We start from the raw sequence: 14828 nt of genomic DNA, 5'->3' as shown, positions 1-14828 counted from the left end.
TAGGTAACAATTAAGCTGATGAGCAAAATAAGTAGGCCTAGCAGGGTGAATTTAGAATTTTCCGACAAGATATTTTGCCTAATATCTCAATTATTTAACTTTGTTCATGGTGAGTTTTTAAATTATGACAAATTGTGTTATTTCTTAACTACAGAGACTGATTTGAAATCGTGCTTTTTGGCAGGTTGATGCATAAAAGAATATTCGTTTGCTTAAACATATCACTCAGGTTGTTTGCACATAGCTCTCAACTTGGAGGTGGCTGACAGCTTGAACAGTGCTAACAATGGAAACTGTGCTAAGGGAGCTACACTTATAATGATGCCATCCTGATATCAGGGGTATTTTCTCTGCTCAGGACACCAGTGCTCCACCATATCTTTACATAGCAAATAGTTGTTTGCAGCTACATTCATGCTTTTAATATTGTTTAGAGCTGCTTTTAAAAAAAAAAAGTAATTTACAACTTCCTGTCTCCAGGATTCTTCGAGGAGCACCTGAAGGCACCATATTCGACACGGGCTCGGTGTAACCGGGAGGCGGGAGGAGGAAGGAGGGGAGGGAGGAGTGTTTGGTGACAGCTCTCGGGGACACTCCCGCCGTGACAGCAGCAGCAGCAGCAGCAGCAGCGCCGGGGTTGTGCAGCTCTGACACCGTATGCACTGCCTCCTCAGCGGTGGCTCAAGTGTCTCGCAGCCTCTCCACCAGTTTCCGACGGAATAACTTCTCATACAACTCAATGAGCCGGTTGCCTGTTGTTCTGCCCCAGACTGCCGTGGCTTTCCGCGTCAGAGCAACAACAGAGATGTAAAGCAAGTTGCACTGCCGCATCTTCCTCTTGATATGCTTCTGACATAACGAGGAGCCAAGAAGTGACAGAGGTATTTCGGCATTCTTTTGCGACTTGTTTATGTTGGTGTGCCGCCGCCATACGCTGTTGACGCTACCGTAATAACACAGACACAGCGCGAGGAGCCCTGTCAGCGGTGACAACCCCCTTGTTATGATGTCTATAAGTCGCAACGTTGGATAGTATGTTGTTGGAGTTGTTTTAAATGTAGAATATGAAGCGAAATGTCCATTGAAGTGCAGCTTCATGTGCCTATAAGCAAAGGCAAAGCAGGCGGATGCGCATTAGCAACTCAGGAAGGAGACAACTTTGAACGTTTTGCACCTAAAATACAGTACTGACCCTGCGCCTCACCTGCTAGGTAAATAGTCCCAGTACACATACACTACATGTTTAAATAATACACCTATAAAAACATGTCAAACCAGGCAGAGTTTGTACTTTAACACTCAATTAGTGGCTTTTGTAACGCTCTGCTTTATTAGATAGATGCTAATACACCTACGTCACACTGCAGCTACGTCACAGGGGTTAATTAGCACGGAGCAGCAACAGGTGCGTTCACCTGTGATGTCGAGGCGCGCTGCTCTCAAGCGTTAAAATGTTTATCAAAACGTCCTTCAGGACATGTATGTATTTATGAGGCAGCTCATCTCAGCTGTGAGAGCGACCAGCTGACCTCATAACTTATTGATGGCCCCCAGGATGCAGAATGAAGCAGCTAAACATCACTGCACAGGTGCTGATGGATAGTTTCTGATCTGTCCTTCGGACGAGGTGACTTCTCTTCACTTTGTTTGTCTCTGCTTTATTGTTTGGGGATTTAAAAACACTGTACACTCGCCTCTGATACGATGCAGTGAAACTTAGTCACGTACATCACAGTATTTTACAGCAGTGTAGTCATCATGACAACAAGGAAAGTCTTCATCGTGAGATAAAGTCCTTGTTTTCTTAGTTTATCAGGTTGAAACTTTTTAATGGAGTCTTTTTGCACCCAGCCTTTAGGGTGCTCAACAGAAACAGGCTTAGATAATACTGTAGGGGAGAGCAGGGTCAGGTGGGACATTTTTGTGTGGACATGAAGTAACCCTTCCATTACTCTCAGATTACTTGAACAGCAATGAAAATAATTTGATCCCTAGCAGATAAAGGTGTCTGCTGACAGAGCCCACCCAAACATGAAAGGCACAATTTTGTGAAATGTACAAGGAGTTCATTTTCCCCAAATTCTGCCTCCTCAGGATGGTTGGAACACCTTGTTCTGGGCTAAAAAATAAATCATTTAAATTAAAAAGCAGTCTAAATTTGGACACTGTATACTGACAGAGCCACTTATTAACACATTTCGTTCAGAAAAAAGAAGAAGTAAAATGATTCTATTTTCATAAATTACTGAGATATGGAAGTTGGCTGTCTTCTGAGTCGTCATTTCAGTGGCACTGTTCAGCTTGAGGCCTTTATATACTCCATAAGAACAGAGAAATTTGTTCTCATTCTTTTCTCGCAGCCCTGGTTTGGGAGTTCTTGCAGCTTGTTCTTGACACATCATCTGGGCAGAACTTTTTTATTGTGTGGTGTCCGAGAACAATTGTGTGATTTGTCAGGAATTTTATGTGGGCGTGGTTGATGCGGAAAAGCGTGTGTGACGTATGCGACAGTGGGAGGGGCCTATGAGGACTACCCAGGAGTCCTGCACTTGAGTTGCTCACGAAGTATGAAATGTCCTGGCCAGAACGAAATTTGTTCTTGTTCTTGCTACCTCGAGAAAAAGAACACATTTCTCTGTGCTTGCGGAGAATGTACAGGGCTTTAATGTGGGTACTATAGGCAACATGTGGCCCATAGGATTATGTAGGCTACCGAGTTTGTTTCATTTGGCAAAATAGAGTAAAAAAAAACAACTTGAGAGTTAAAAAAAAAAAAATTGTTGAACTCTGCATGTTTTGCTTGGGATGAAATGTGGGCCTCTATGACGTTCGCACAGTAAACATTCTCTCAATGACTTCCCAGTGTGTCTCACTCAGTTAGCAAAAGTCATTGTCTTGTTTTTGTCTACATTTTGTTAATTGCCTATAAACAATACTGTCCCAACTATTCCAGGGTGAGCAGACACATTTTGGACTCCTACCAATGAAAATTCAGACAGCTAACACCATCACAGTCTGACAGGGCAGAAAAATATCTTTCCAACGATACGTTGTTTTTTTTTGTACGTGGCGCAACTAAAACAGTACAGTCGAAGAAAAATAACAAAAGAGCCAAAGATTTACTTACACCGTGTTTATTTCAAAGCTGTGAATACTGAGAGGAATTGCAGAGGGTCTTCACTTTGAGACTGAAAGTGAAGAGAGTGTGGCTGAGTATGAGTATAACTTGCTAAAAAGGCACTGTCCCAACTATCCCAACCGACCCCGCTCTGCTCCTTCACCCAGTGAAAAAGATGAAAATGATAAGTCATTCGTGAGGAAAATATCTGCTTTTGATCATCCACTGTCAGAGGCAGATATGAGGTCAGAGGTCTGGATCAGCTGAAGCCCCCTGAAGCTGGTAATGATACATTTTGTGCAGTCGACTAGTCTTTTGGCTTCAGAGCGCTTCAGCTTTAACTGAGTGCATTGACCTAGATGTATGTACAGTAAGTAGCAACCACAGATCGGTTAAATAGACCTTTTTCCACAGCAGACGTTTTGACTTGTCAGAGCAGGAAAGGCACAGGTGAGACAAATTTTGTTAACGAAGGCTCGATTCCATCAAGTGCTCCAGTAAGCCGTGACAGTGAGCCAACATGCACAATACCAAGACCCTGGAAATAGCTCATCTAAATGGAATACAGCCATCATTAATGTTATTAATTACACCTGGGGCACTTGGGGCTTACTTTGCTATATCAGGACGGGGATCATCCTTTATTAAAAGAAAGGAATATTGCTGTCCCACAGTTCCTCGCTCCAATGATAGATGACTCATGATGCAGGGGTTCTTGAACAACTGATTTTTATCTAGCTAGTTAATTTCATTATAAAGATTTGGGTTTGATAATAGTGATGGTAGACCAACACATATTTCTTATTAGGCTTATACAGTGAAACTGTTTGATAGAAAAATAACAAATCCAGGGGCTCTAACATTTTATTTATTTTACCAACCGTCTTTTTTTAATTATTACACAGCTAGAGTAATTATTAAAGGGGTTTGAAGCTTTAGGCACAATTTAAAAAAACATAACAAATATGCAAATTAAGTCTACACACCATTTTTCCTTGCCAATTCCAATACCTGAGCTAGCATTGTCAAAAATATTGATGTATCAATTCTAAATATTTGAAACAGTTCCAAAACTAATTTCCTGCAGTATCGATACACCTGTACCAGCTGCACTTTCTCTCCTTCTCTTATTTTTAATGTTTACCATAGTCATTTTCTGCTCTCTGCTGCTGTCCAAGAAACAACTAATATTTAAATTAAAAAATACATTTGATACCCTCAATGTCAGTTTTCCCTGCAGTATCGAAAATGGTATCAAAATTGATGTTTTTAAGGTACTGTATAGAGGTTAGAAATTCCAGTATTGTGACAACATTAACCTGAACTTGTGTATCGAGTACCAATCCGATAGCTTTGTGTTAAAGATTAATAGCAGTACTAACCTGTTTGCATGTGAAATTATTGATAACATTGCTGTACGGCATAGCTCAGGTCAAACCCTTTATAAAACAACAAAACCAAACAGAATGAATATCATAAGTTGCTGAATTGCTGACATCATGCTAATGGCTAACATTACATTATGTACTGGAAATCAATTCTTATTGTCCACTCTGAGACAGTGGCTGCACATGCGACCTGCTGTGTAGGGTACTGTTTTAGAGTGGCCAAGGAAAATTGATATTCAGTAACACTGCTTTTCCGTGAAATCGAAAAAAATATTTTTCTGAATTTTATATTCATATTTATTAATAAATGACATGGTATTGGGATGTTGCATAGACTCACATACTTGGCAATACCCGATCCAGCATTTTAGGCAGAACTTGAGGCACTGGTATTAGTATCCAAACAACTCATGTTGATCTCTCTTATCTCCAGCTAATTGACGTTACCAAGATTAATATATACGGTATTTTTCTAAATCTTTTTCTTTGTTTTGTAAAGTAGATATTTTATCATGAACTACAGACAACAACAGTGCCTTGATGTAAGACAACCTTTGATAGGGTATCTACTGAACTTTCTCTTGAAGTTTCTGATGAAGATTTATATCAAAAGTATTTCCATCTGTACAGTATATCATCTAGCGACAGTTCAGCCAACATTTCCTTATTATCTCATGTGCTCATCAGCCATAGAAACCAGCAGTTGAGGAAGTAAATGCAGACCAGTGTGTATCTGGGAGAGATGAATGTGAGAATAAATCTATGAAGCCTTTGTGTGCACTCCACCTGTCTAACTCAGCCCTTTCCCTGCTTTATTCTCCTCCATCTTGCTCTTACTTTTCAAGGCACTGCAGAGGAAGATGGAGGTCCAGAGTGGTGTTCAGCAGCCGGAGCCCCGCCCTTTGGGCTCTCCTCGGTCAGGGGCCAATCAGGAGAATGAATTTGATGACAGACAGACGGATGCCAGCGGCAGGCCCTCTGCTGACAACCACAGTAAGGATGCACAGCCAGCAAGCCAGAAGGACGACAAAAAAGTAAGTTGCAGACTCCAACTGCTGCACATCTGCAGCCGCTGTGCTGTATGTGTGTATGTGGGAGTGTCTGTGTGTGTGTGTGATGAGCGATGAGATCCTGTTGAACTGTTCTGGGTGAGAACTTCCCATTCTTTCATAGACATACTCTCACTCATTCACTGTTATCTCTTGGGGTGTTGAAAAGCTAAGTTGCAATGCAGTTTGCATGTCTGGTGATGTCATGCAGTAAGGAGCATAGTAACTACAGAGAGGTATGAGTTATCCTGCACTGAAAGGACCTGTTTGCTCACCAGGGTCGTTGCAAGAAAAAGTGAAACTGTAGGTACTTTGGTTTTGGCTTTGGTGGTTTCAAAGGAAGTACTTAATGTGTTGTCATGTTGCCATGAAAACCGTTCAGCACACACTACAAACCACAGTTATGATGTGCACATTTATAATGGCTTAGTATACTTGTGCAGTCTCTTCGTGTGAGTGCTGATTCTCAAACATATCAACCCTCTGCCATCTTGGAGCCCTCTGCACGTCCAAGAGTGACAGTAAAATCCTCGCTGGCTCTCCTCCATCTCAAGGACGTCAATCATGCTTCTCTGGCAGGAGCCAGAACCTCTTTCCGTCAATCAGCCTGAGAGGCTCTATAGGCCTTGGAGCAGAGAAGAGATAAATAAACACAACAGATATACAAAAACATTCACTAGATGACTGGACTGACTGCTACTGGCAGCTCTGAATGGGATGCTTGTCATGGCTTGCTCTATCAATTTTGAGTCCTCTGAGCAGACTTTGAGCAAACAGTAATCGACAAAACCCTTCAGGGTCTTCATCTTGGCAAGGTAAAAGAGCCTTTGAAGCATTTAGATGACATCAAAAACTCCTGAAAACATGAAATAATATAATTGTCTTAGATGTGGTGGCAGCTTGTCAAAGCAGGAAGTTGGCACCCTGGCAAGGGGTGTGCTCTTGGTTGTATGCAGTGTGTTGTTGTGGTTGTTTTTTTTTTACCAATTCGTCATTCAGTCCGTAGCAGAGTTAACCATGTACAGAATAGAGTGCTGCAGGGGTGATGTCTTTTTGTAGGCTGACATGGAAGTTAACATTTCCCTGGCTCCTTTGACAAAAAGCCAGTCAGGTTTTTCCATTGCATTTTGGATTATTGCTGAAATAAGGTCTGTGGCAAAGAAGTTAAAATGCAATTGGCAGAAGAAAAACACAAATGTTAGGCTATAAACAAACTACAGTATGGTTGCGTGACTTAATGTCGCTACCACGAGGATGTTAAGCCCTGTTTGGTGTGATGACGTTCTGTATTCTCATGTAGCCATTAGTAACTGCCTTTTTAAAGACACCTAAAGGCTTCAGAGTTCACAAGGGGGGTATTTACTGATGTATTTTACGTCTCAGAACAAGACATGAAAGTCTCTTATCCACAGACCATATTTCAGACATCTAACCAAAAACCCATTCAAAAACACACTGACTTTGAGAGTAGGGACCACAATGTATGTTTGAGACCAGTGTTTCTGCTGGTAACGTATTGCCTTTAGTAATAGTAGCTACTGGGTGTAACATCAGCTGTATGAGTACGAGAACTGTAAGCAGAGGAAGAAGGAGTAAGAAGGCACTTGAATTCAGGAGACAGATGTGGCCAGATAGGCAATGCCAAACTGCAGTGATATGTTGCTTTTTCACTGCCCAAAAATGTCCATATTTTGATAATGTTTTCTATCATAAATCTGCATGCACAGATTCATGAAATGCAACATTTATTGGCAGTCATCAGTGTTTCCCATACATTCATTTATCTGTGGCGGTGCGCCACGAATAAATTATCTCCGCCACATATAGATTTTTCTGCTTTTGGCGCTACCTGTTCGACCTCGCTCATAAACACATTATAATGGGACTCAGTGTCTGTGAATGTAGCTTGTCGTTACAATTCCGGTGCAATAGGTGGCGGTATGCATCGTAAAGACGCACTTAACGCACCTGGTCCACCAGAAGAAGAAGCAGCAGACGTAGTAGCAGAACGGATCCAAAGACCTCTCGGTACAAATATGTGGGCAAACAAGTCCAAAAGTGGTCAACAACTCTAACTCATCATGTTATATTAGCTGTTTTATTAGCCTGTATCTGTATTAACATAGGTGGAAGCTCAACATGTGCAGAGACATTAACTCACGCTGTTAGTAGTGTTAACTGCAGCGCGAGTCCCGTAGCAGCTCGCCACCCTGTTAATCAATTACAGCGGCTCCACTGGCAACGGGAGCGGCATGACAACCCCCGTCTGTCGCGCGACAACTCTCTATTTTACGCGGCTCTTCTATTTTTGTCGCGCTATGCTCCCCTACGCGACCCTCCAGCAGATAAAAACTACATGAAATAGTGTGCTAAACGAGCACAATGTGTTTTTAAATGAATAAACCATTATCAGAGGTGATATGTGATGATTTTTTCCATGCATTTACCCATGTTTATCCATGACATTGTGTAAATGTCCGTGGCGGACATTTGAAAGCGAGTAGATGACAAACGGTACAGTAAACTTGTAGATAACTCAAATATATGTAATAACTTAGGTGGAAAATGCTTTAACATTTCATGCAGCCTACATGCAGCCTCTCGGCTTGGGAAACAGTAAACAACCCTGCTAGCGTCTCTACGTGTCGCTTCCGTACGCAGTCAGTGGAGCCCAAATGAATACGCCGCGACGCTACGCTGACGTGACGTAGGTTTGCAGCCGGTGGAGCCCGGCCGTGTGGTTCTGCTCGTTAGTAATTAACTCTGACGTTGGATGTTCACTTCTTCACACAGATGAGTATTGAAAAATATTTTTAATACCCCCCCTCCCAGGACCACACCACCACGAATAGATTCCTGTCCTGTGGGAAACACTGAGTCATACTGAAGCTTGGAGGTGCAATGATGTTTTGCAGCAGCCTCCTAAAAGGAATATATTCTCAGCTTGTGGAAACTGTATCGCTATCGAGTTAAAGAAAAATGACCAGTCGTCGATTTGGATACTCAGTTTTCCCTTCACTGTCAGATAGTTAGTGTTTTAATAGTCAGATGAATACAAAACATTTTAAGCTTTTCATGCCTGCCTTTAGTTACACTGAACAAAAATATAAACGCAACACTTTTGTTTTTGCTCCCATTTTTCATGAGCTGAACTCAAAGATCTAAAACATTTTCTACACACACAAAACACCATTTCCTCACAAATATTGTTCACAAATCTGTCTAAATCTGTGTTAGTGAGCACTCCTCCTTTGCCGAGATAATCCATCCCACCTCACAGGTGTGGCATATCAAGATGCTGATTAGACAGCATGATTATTGCACAGGTGTGCCTTAGGCTGGCCACAATAAAAGGCCACTCTAAAATGTTCAGTTTTATCACACAGCACAATGCCACAGATGTCGTAAGTTTTGAGGGAGTGTGCAATTGGCATGCTGACTGCAGGAATGTCCACCAGAGCTGTTGCCCGTGAATTGAATGTTCATTTCTCTACCATAAGCCGTCTCCAAAGGCGTTTCAGACAATTTGGCAGTACATCCAACCAGCCTCATAACCGCAGACCACGTGTAACCACACCAGCCCAGGACCTCCACATCTAACATGTTCACCTCCAAGATCGTCTGAGACCAGCCACCTGGACAGCTGCTGCAACAATCGGTTTGCATAACCAAAGAATTTCTGCACAAACTGTCAGAAACCGTTTCAGGGAAGCTCATCTGCATGCTTGTCGTCCTCATCGGGGTCTCGACCTGACTGCAGTTCGTCGTCGTAACCGACTTGAGTGGGCAAATGCTCACATTCGATGGCGTCTGGCACATTGGAGAGGTGTTCTCTTCATGGATGAATCCCAGTTTTCACTGTTCAGGGCAGATGGCAGACAGCGTGTGTGGCGTCGTGTGGGTGAGCGGTTTGCTGATGTCAACGTTGTGGATCGAGTGGCCCATGGTGGCAGTGGGGTTATGGTATGGGCAGGCATATGTTATGGACAACGAACACAGGTGCATTTTATTGATGGCATTTTGAATGCACAGAGATACCATGACGAGATCCTGAGGCCCATTGTTGTGCCATTCATCCACAACCATCACCTCATGTTGCAGCATGATAATGCACGGCCCCATGTTGCAAGGATCTGTACACAATTCCTGGAAGCTGAAAACATCCCAGTTCTACCAGCAACTTCGCACAGCCATTGAAGAGGAGTGGACCAACACTCCACAGGCCACAATCAACAACCTGATCAACTCTATGCAAAGGAGATGTTTTGCACTGCGTGAGGCAAATGGTGGTCACACCAGATACTGACTGGTTTTCTGACCCCCCCCAATAAAGCAAAACTGCACATTTCAGAGTGGCCTTTTATTGTGGCCAGCCTAAGGCACACCTGTGCAATATTCATGCTGTCTAATCAGCATCTTGATATGCCACACCTGTGAGGTGGGATGGATTATCTCGGCAAAGGAGAAGTGCTCACTAAAACAGATTTAGACAGATTTGTGAACAATTTTTGAGGGAAATGGTCTTTTGTGTATATAGAAAATGTTTTAGATCTTTGAGTTCAGCTCATGAAAAATGGGAGCAAAAACAAAAGTGTTGCGTTTATATATTTTTGTTCAGTGTAGTTGATATAACCAGTGGTGTGCAGTAAACTTTACTGTAACCACCCTAATTAAAAGAGAGATTAGACGACTTTTTAAAAAAAGTAATCTTTTCAAACAGTTCATAGAAATCCTTTACGACAGAAGTTCAATAGACACTCTCCACAATGCTGGATAAAAGATCGCTTCGTCTCTTAGATGTAATTGGCTCAATGAAACAAGCACACAGACACACAGACACACACACACACACACACACACACACACACACACACACACACACACACACACACTCTCTCTCTGTCTCTCTCTCTCTCTCTCTCCCTCAAGTGTATCTTCACGCAATTGGTTCCAACAATTGGCTTTAAAAAGTTGTATCAGACCTCACTGTTGTTCTTTTTAAAGCTCACATTGACAACACATGTCTGCTTGTATTGTCTCCTGACGCATCAGAGCGTAACATCCTTATGGTACGGAACTTACAATAAAAGCTGTCGTGATGATTGTTGCTGCCGGAGAAGCTTTAGCACACAGTGTTTGTGTTGAACTGAGGCATTTGTCTGTCTTTGGTTGTTGGTGGTACATTGTGAAGCAATGAGGCATGAAGGCGTTAGCCTCTTCAGGTTAAGTGAGAGATTCTCAAACAAGCTCACAGAAGCAACATCAAATATTTGTTTTTACACCTATTACAGTAGGTGTCCCGGAGTGGTAGACACCACCCTACAATGGGCAACATGCCCCCACCAATGTTTTTGAACCTATGTGGGTGTAAGTGTGTGTGTAAGAGGGAGCAGGCCAATCCATTTTTGGTTTTTCATTTTTGTGCTCTTTGTTGGTTAATTAGCAGCTGAGTCAACACCTGCTGCAGTTTACCGAGGGTGGCCCTGGGAGTGTGTGCCGTGACGCTGCCTGACCAACCGGTTGGCAGGCCGGCTCCTGCTGCCATGGTGTCATCGATTAGTCTGGAGAGTTTATTCATCAAGGTGTCATCTGTGGAAGTGGACTGGTGTTTTTGTCCTTGTTAAAGGGTGCTTGCCTCTGGCCTGCCCTGTTGTTTATTAGTGATACATCATGGAGAATGAAGTGGCACAGTCTGACCCGTGGGCTCAGGCTCAGAGCTGCCATGGCATACCAGGTCATTCACAGTGCAGTCAACTGTTGCTTAAAGGACGTCAGCTGGTGAAAGTAAATTTATCAGCTTGAATCCCCAGACTGTCTCCAGACTCTGAAAACCCAGGGGCAAAAAAAAATCTTAAGCTTTAAAATTCATTTCACTCTCAACAATGTACTGATGAGGTACCTCTCAGTGACCACTTAATCCCCAAATGCTCCTGGATGTGATGGTATCTGTAGAAACCTTGCTTATACTGGGGGTTTCATGTGTTGTGAAGCAAGCCAGTGATGAAAAGGAGGTGTATGTAAATTGGTCACTGAATCCAAGCATGATGTTTTTTCTCATTTCATGTCATACTCCTGTCACATGGAGCTTGGTTGATTTCTTTGTGTCAGTTGATTAGTATGCATAACTGTGCATCACAATCCTTTATTTAATATGTGACACCACATGACTCGCTGACCTTACTCTTATCTTGTATCAGTTTTGGTTGATGTGTGTAGCAGTGCCATTCAGGATATAAATAAAGTGTGAAAAACCTTAAAAAGTTAACTGAAAATTGAATTCTCACTTTTTGTGCCTGTACCAAGCAGCAACCCGCGGGGCTGAAAATTGAAGCCACCGTGTAAGTGCCAAAAATTGCAGCTCCTCGAATGGCCACTAGAGGCTGGCCCTAAAAGCGAGTCAGTCCCCACTGACCCCTATGTTAAGATGCTCAACTTTACAGCAGAATTATTGGCTGTCTGCCAAGCATCTCCTCAGCTAATTTGTCAGATCCACCCCTTGCTCCTCCGCAACTCCACCCTCCCGTCCAAATGTGGTCACCTTGGGTCACATCTGGCTCCAAAAAATCCACCCTACCCCCCTGGTGAGTTCGCCACTTTTTGCAAGCTCTCTTGGCTTTTTCAGACCAATAAATACAGAATCGAAACTCACTCAAGTGTTGAGAAAAGTAATCTTGTTGCACCTATTTTCTAGTCTACTAGCCTAGTAGCAAGCTGGGCTAACTACTTTTATTCTAGCTAGTAAACGTGACTGATTCTACTAGAAAACACTGTGTTGATCCCACAGTTACACAAAGGAGGGGTCTGACCCACTACTCATTTTTACTGAATACAGGTTGAACTCATCATAACGTAACTCAGTGCATTCTCTGTTAGAGGTTCCTCATCCCAAATACATTTTGTATTGTCCCCGGCACAGCGGAACGCTTTTAGTTTTGAGCTCTGCTTTTTAGCTTGTGCAAAATTGATGACACAACAGTAAAACATTGGCCACTGCCATTGGTGAATGTCATTTTATTTGCCCATAAGCCAGTGGCAGTCAAAAAGGCAAATATTGGGCAATACTGATGTTAGGCTGATAAATCATTGCATCCCTATTTAGAATTTGGAAAAAAAAATCTCTGTTTCGATCCCCTCAGCAACCATGTTATATAGAAGAATACTCAGGGGAGATCAAGTATTCCTTTAAGGGCTGAGCAGAAGGCCTTAAAGCTGACCCTGCACTTTAACCTCAACATAACCCCTAATCTTTCGCTCCACTCTGACCCTGTGTTGATCTGTGACACTATGTGAACTGCAGTACATGACCTCTAAACCACCCCAAGGGATTATTCCTGGTAGCATCCCTTCCCATGATACCATCAGTTTGTGCTCATTATGCTGCAATTAGCTTTGTTGAAATCTCAAAGCATCAGCCGACCACCACTGATGATGAGCTACACTGCTGATTTGAAATATTGCACTAATTGGTGTCATAACAGCCTACTGACCTTTAACTCATTAACTGCACTGGAAGCAGAAATAAGTCGGCGAGCACAAAGCCTATGGCCGCACGTAGGAGTTAGCTTGCTGATCCTGCAGTTTCTATAATTGTTCTCTATTTTAACAGTGTGTGTGTTTATGTCTGTGCTTGCGCACTCTGTTTCTACCCACAGTTTCCTTTTCATCTCTCATATGTATGTAAAACCGACTGATCTATTCCTCGCTGTGGTAATTTGTGTTTTCTTTCCATTAGAAATGAGTCATTGGGGATTGAGCTTTTAGGCGTGGAGTGGAATAGTCGTACCAGTGATTATTGCTGTTATATTTGATTACACAAATGAGAAACATTCAGGAACAGAGGAGGCAAATTATATTAAACTGCTCTGACTGGAGCTTTTGTGTGCACTTCCAAATGAGCGATCAGAAAATTAAAATCCGTGCAGATGTTATTTAGTCAGGATTTCAATGAATTTCATGTTTGTTAACCAATAAGATCAACTTGTGTGAGCTCAAGTCAGATAAGTGGAACTTTCTTGACTTTGTGATGACTTGTTGTCCAGATGCTCTCGGAGCATTTGCGTAATTGCTTCTCACTCATCATGACTTTAAAGTTAACTGGAAAAGCAGATGGCTTCTCACCTTGCTAGGCAATTTGGCTTCGGCAGCAGTGTGACAGGTTGGGATGTGATTCACTCTGATTGCTACTTCTTTTTTTGTTGTCTTTTTATAAAGCTTCATAAGTTATGTTGCCTGTAAACTCTGAAACTGGGCAGCAGTTATGCTATTGAAGAATTTTCTCACCAAACTTTATATAACTGTTACTTGGTCAGTATCCAACTATTTTTGCTGTAGGTTGCACATGATGTGAATAAAGATGTCATGCAAAAATGGGAAGTAATAAAATAAAATGAACAAAAATGTGTGCCAGGGAAACTTTTTGTCTTCTTCATCAGCATTGCTGGAGCGAGCAGAGTGCAGCGAGTTGAGGTAAATATGGACAGACATCCTGAACACCACCTCCACAGCCCCCCTCGTCCTCCACTCTACAGATTACCTCGGTGGTAGCTAGCGGGGCCCAGATAATTACCTTGTGTTATTTCTCCTCCCACACTTTGCTTTTGAAGTCGTGGCTGCCTGGCTGCCTAGGTGCCTCAGCTCTAATAGCATCCCGGCATGCCATCGATCCCACACCCCTCCTCCGGATATGAATTGGTAGTGGAGGTGGGCTGATTGGTTGTGCAGGGAGCAGTCCAGGAGTCTGCCCCAAGCCTCTGCACATTTACTAAAGCACAGGTTATTCAATATTCCAGTGTGCTTGATCATGGAAAACAGCACAATGCACAAATTACTGTAATATGCACATTAAACTGCAAATTACAATGTGCTTTTGCAAGCAGACAAATTGAGAACTGGCACCTCATCAAATACTGTACGTTTACAGATGCATTATACAGATGCAAATAGCAGCCTTTGTATTTTTTTACTGCAACAAATTGAACTTGATAAAACCAAATGATTTCTTATGTGCAGTGTCCAGCATGGCAGTTCAAAACCTCTTCAGTAGTCGGGACCTTTAAAAAGCCCTTACTGCTCCGTTTTGTTGAGAAAATTAATGGCTTCTCTGCTCAGCTGTGTCAGGAAAGTAAAATAAATTGTAGCTGTAATAGTTTTAGATATGCTGTGATGTCTTAATCCTTTGACAGCGCAAATATTCACTGCCATGCACCAGCCTATTTCAAGGAAAAATGCCTTTGGAGACGGTTGCTTTGCAGAGAGGTGAGATGTAACTTAAGT

General features: G+C 42.5%; 1 protein-coding gene across 1 annotated transcript in view; it reads left to right on the top strand.

Annotated features, from left to right (window-relative positions):
- The first annotated feature begins 621 nt into the window (after positions 1–621).
- Positions 622–14828, top strand: part of rbms3 (RNA binding motif, single stranded interacting protein) — a 382296-nt gene continuing 368089 nt past the window's right edge. Inside the window, exons 1-2 of the mRNA XM_049601753.1 lie at positions 622–881; positions 5352–5540. Of these exons, the coding sequence (XP_049457710.1) occupies positions 5367–5540 (174 nt within the window). The 5' untranslated portion in view covers positions 622–881; positions 5352–5366. The remainder of the gene's footprint in view (positions 882–5351; positions 5541–14828) is intronic.

The sequence above is a fragment of the Epinephelus fuscoguttatus genome, linkage group LG17 (assembly GCF_011397635.1).
Source record: "Epinephelus fuscoguttatus linkage group LG17, E.fuscoguttatus.final_Chr_v1".
Lineage (NCBI taxonomy): Eukaryota > Metazoa > Chordata > Actinopteri > Perciformes > Serranidae > Epinephelus > Epinephelus fuscoguttatus.
Note: the sequence above shows the minus strand (reverse complement) of the source record. Positions and strands in the feature narration are given on the sequence as shown.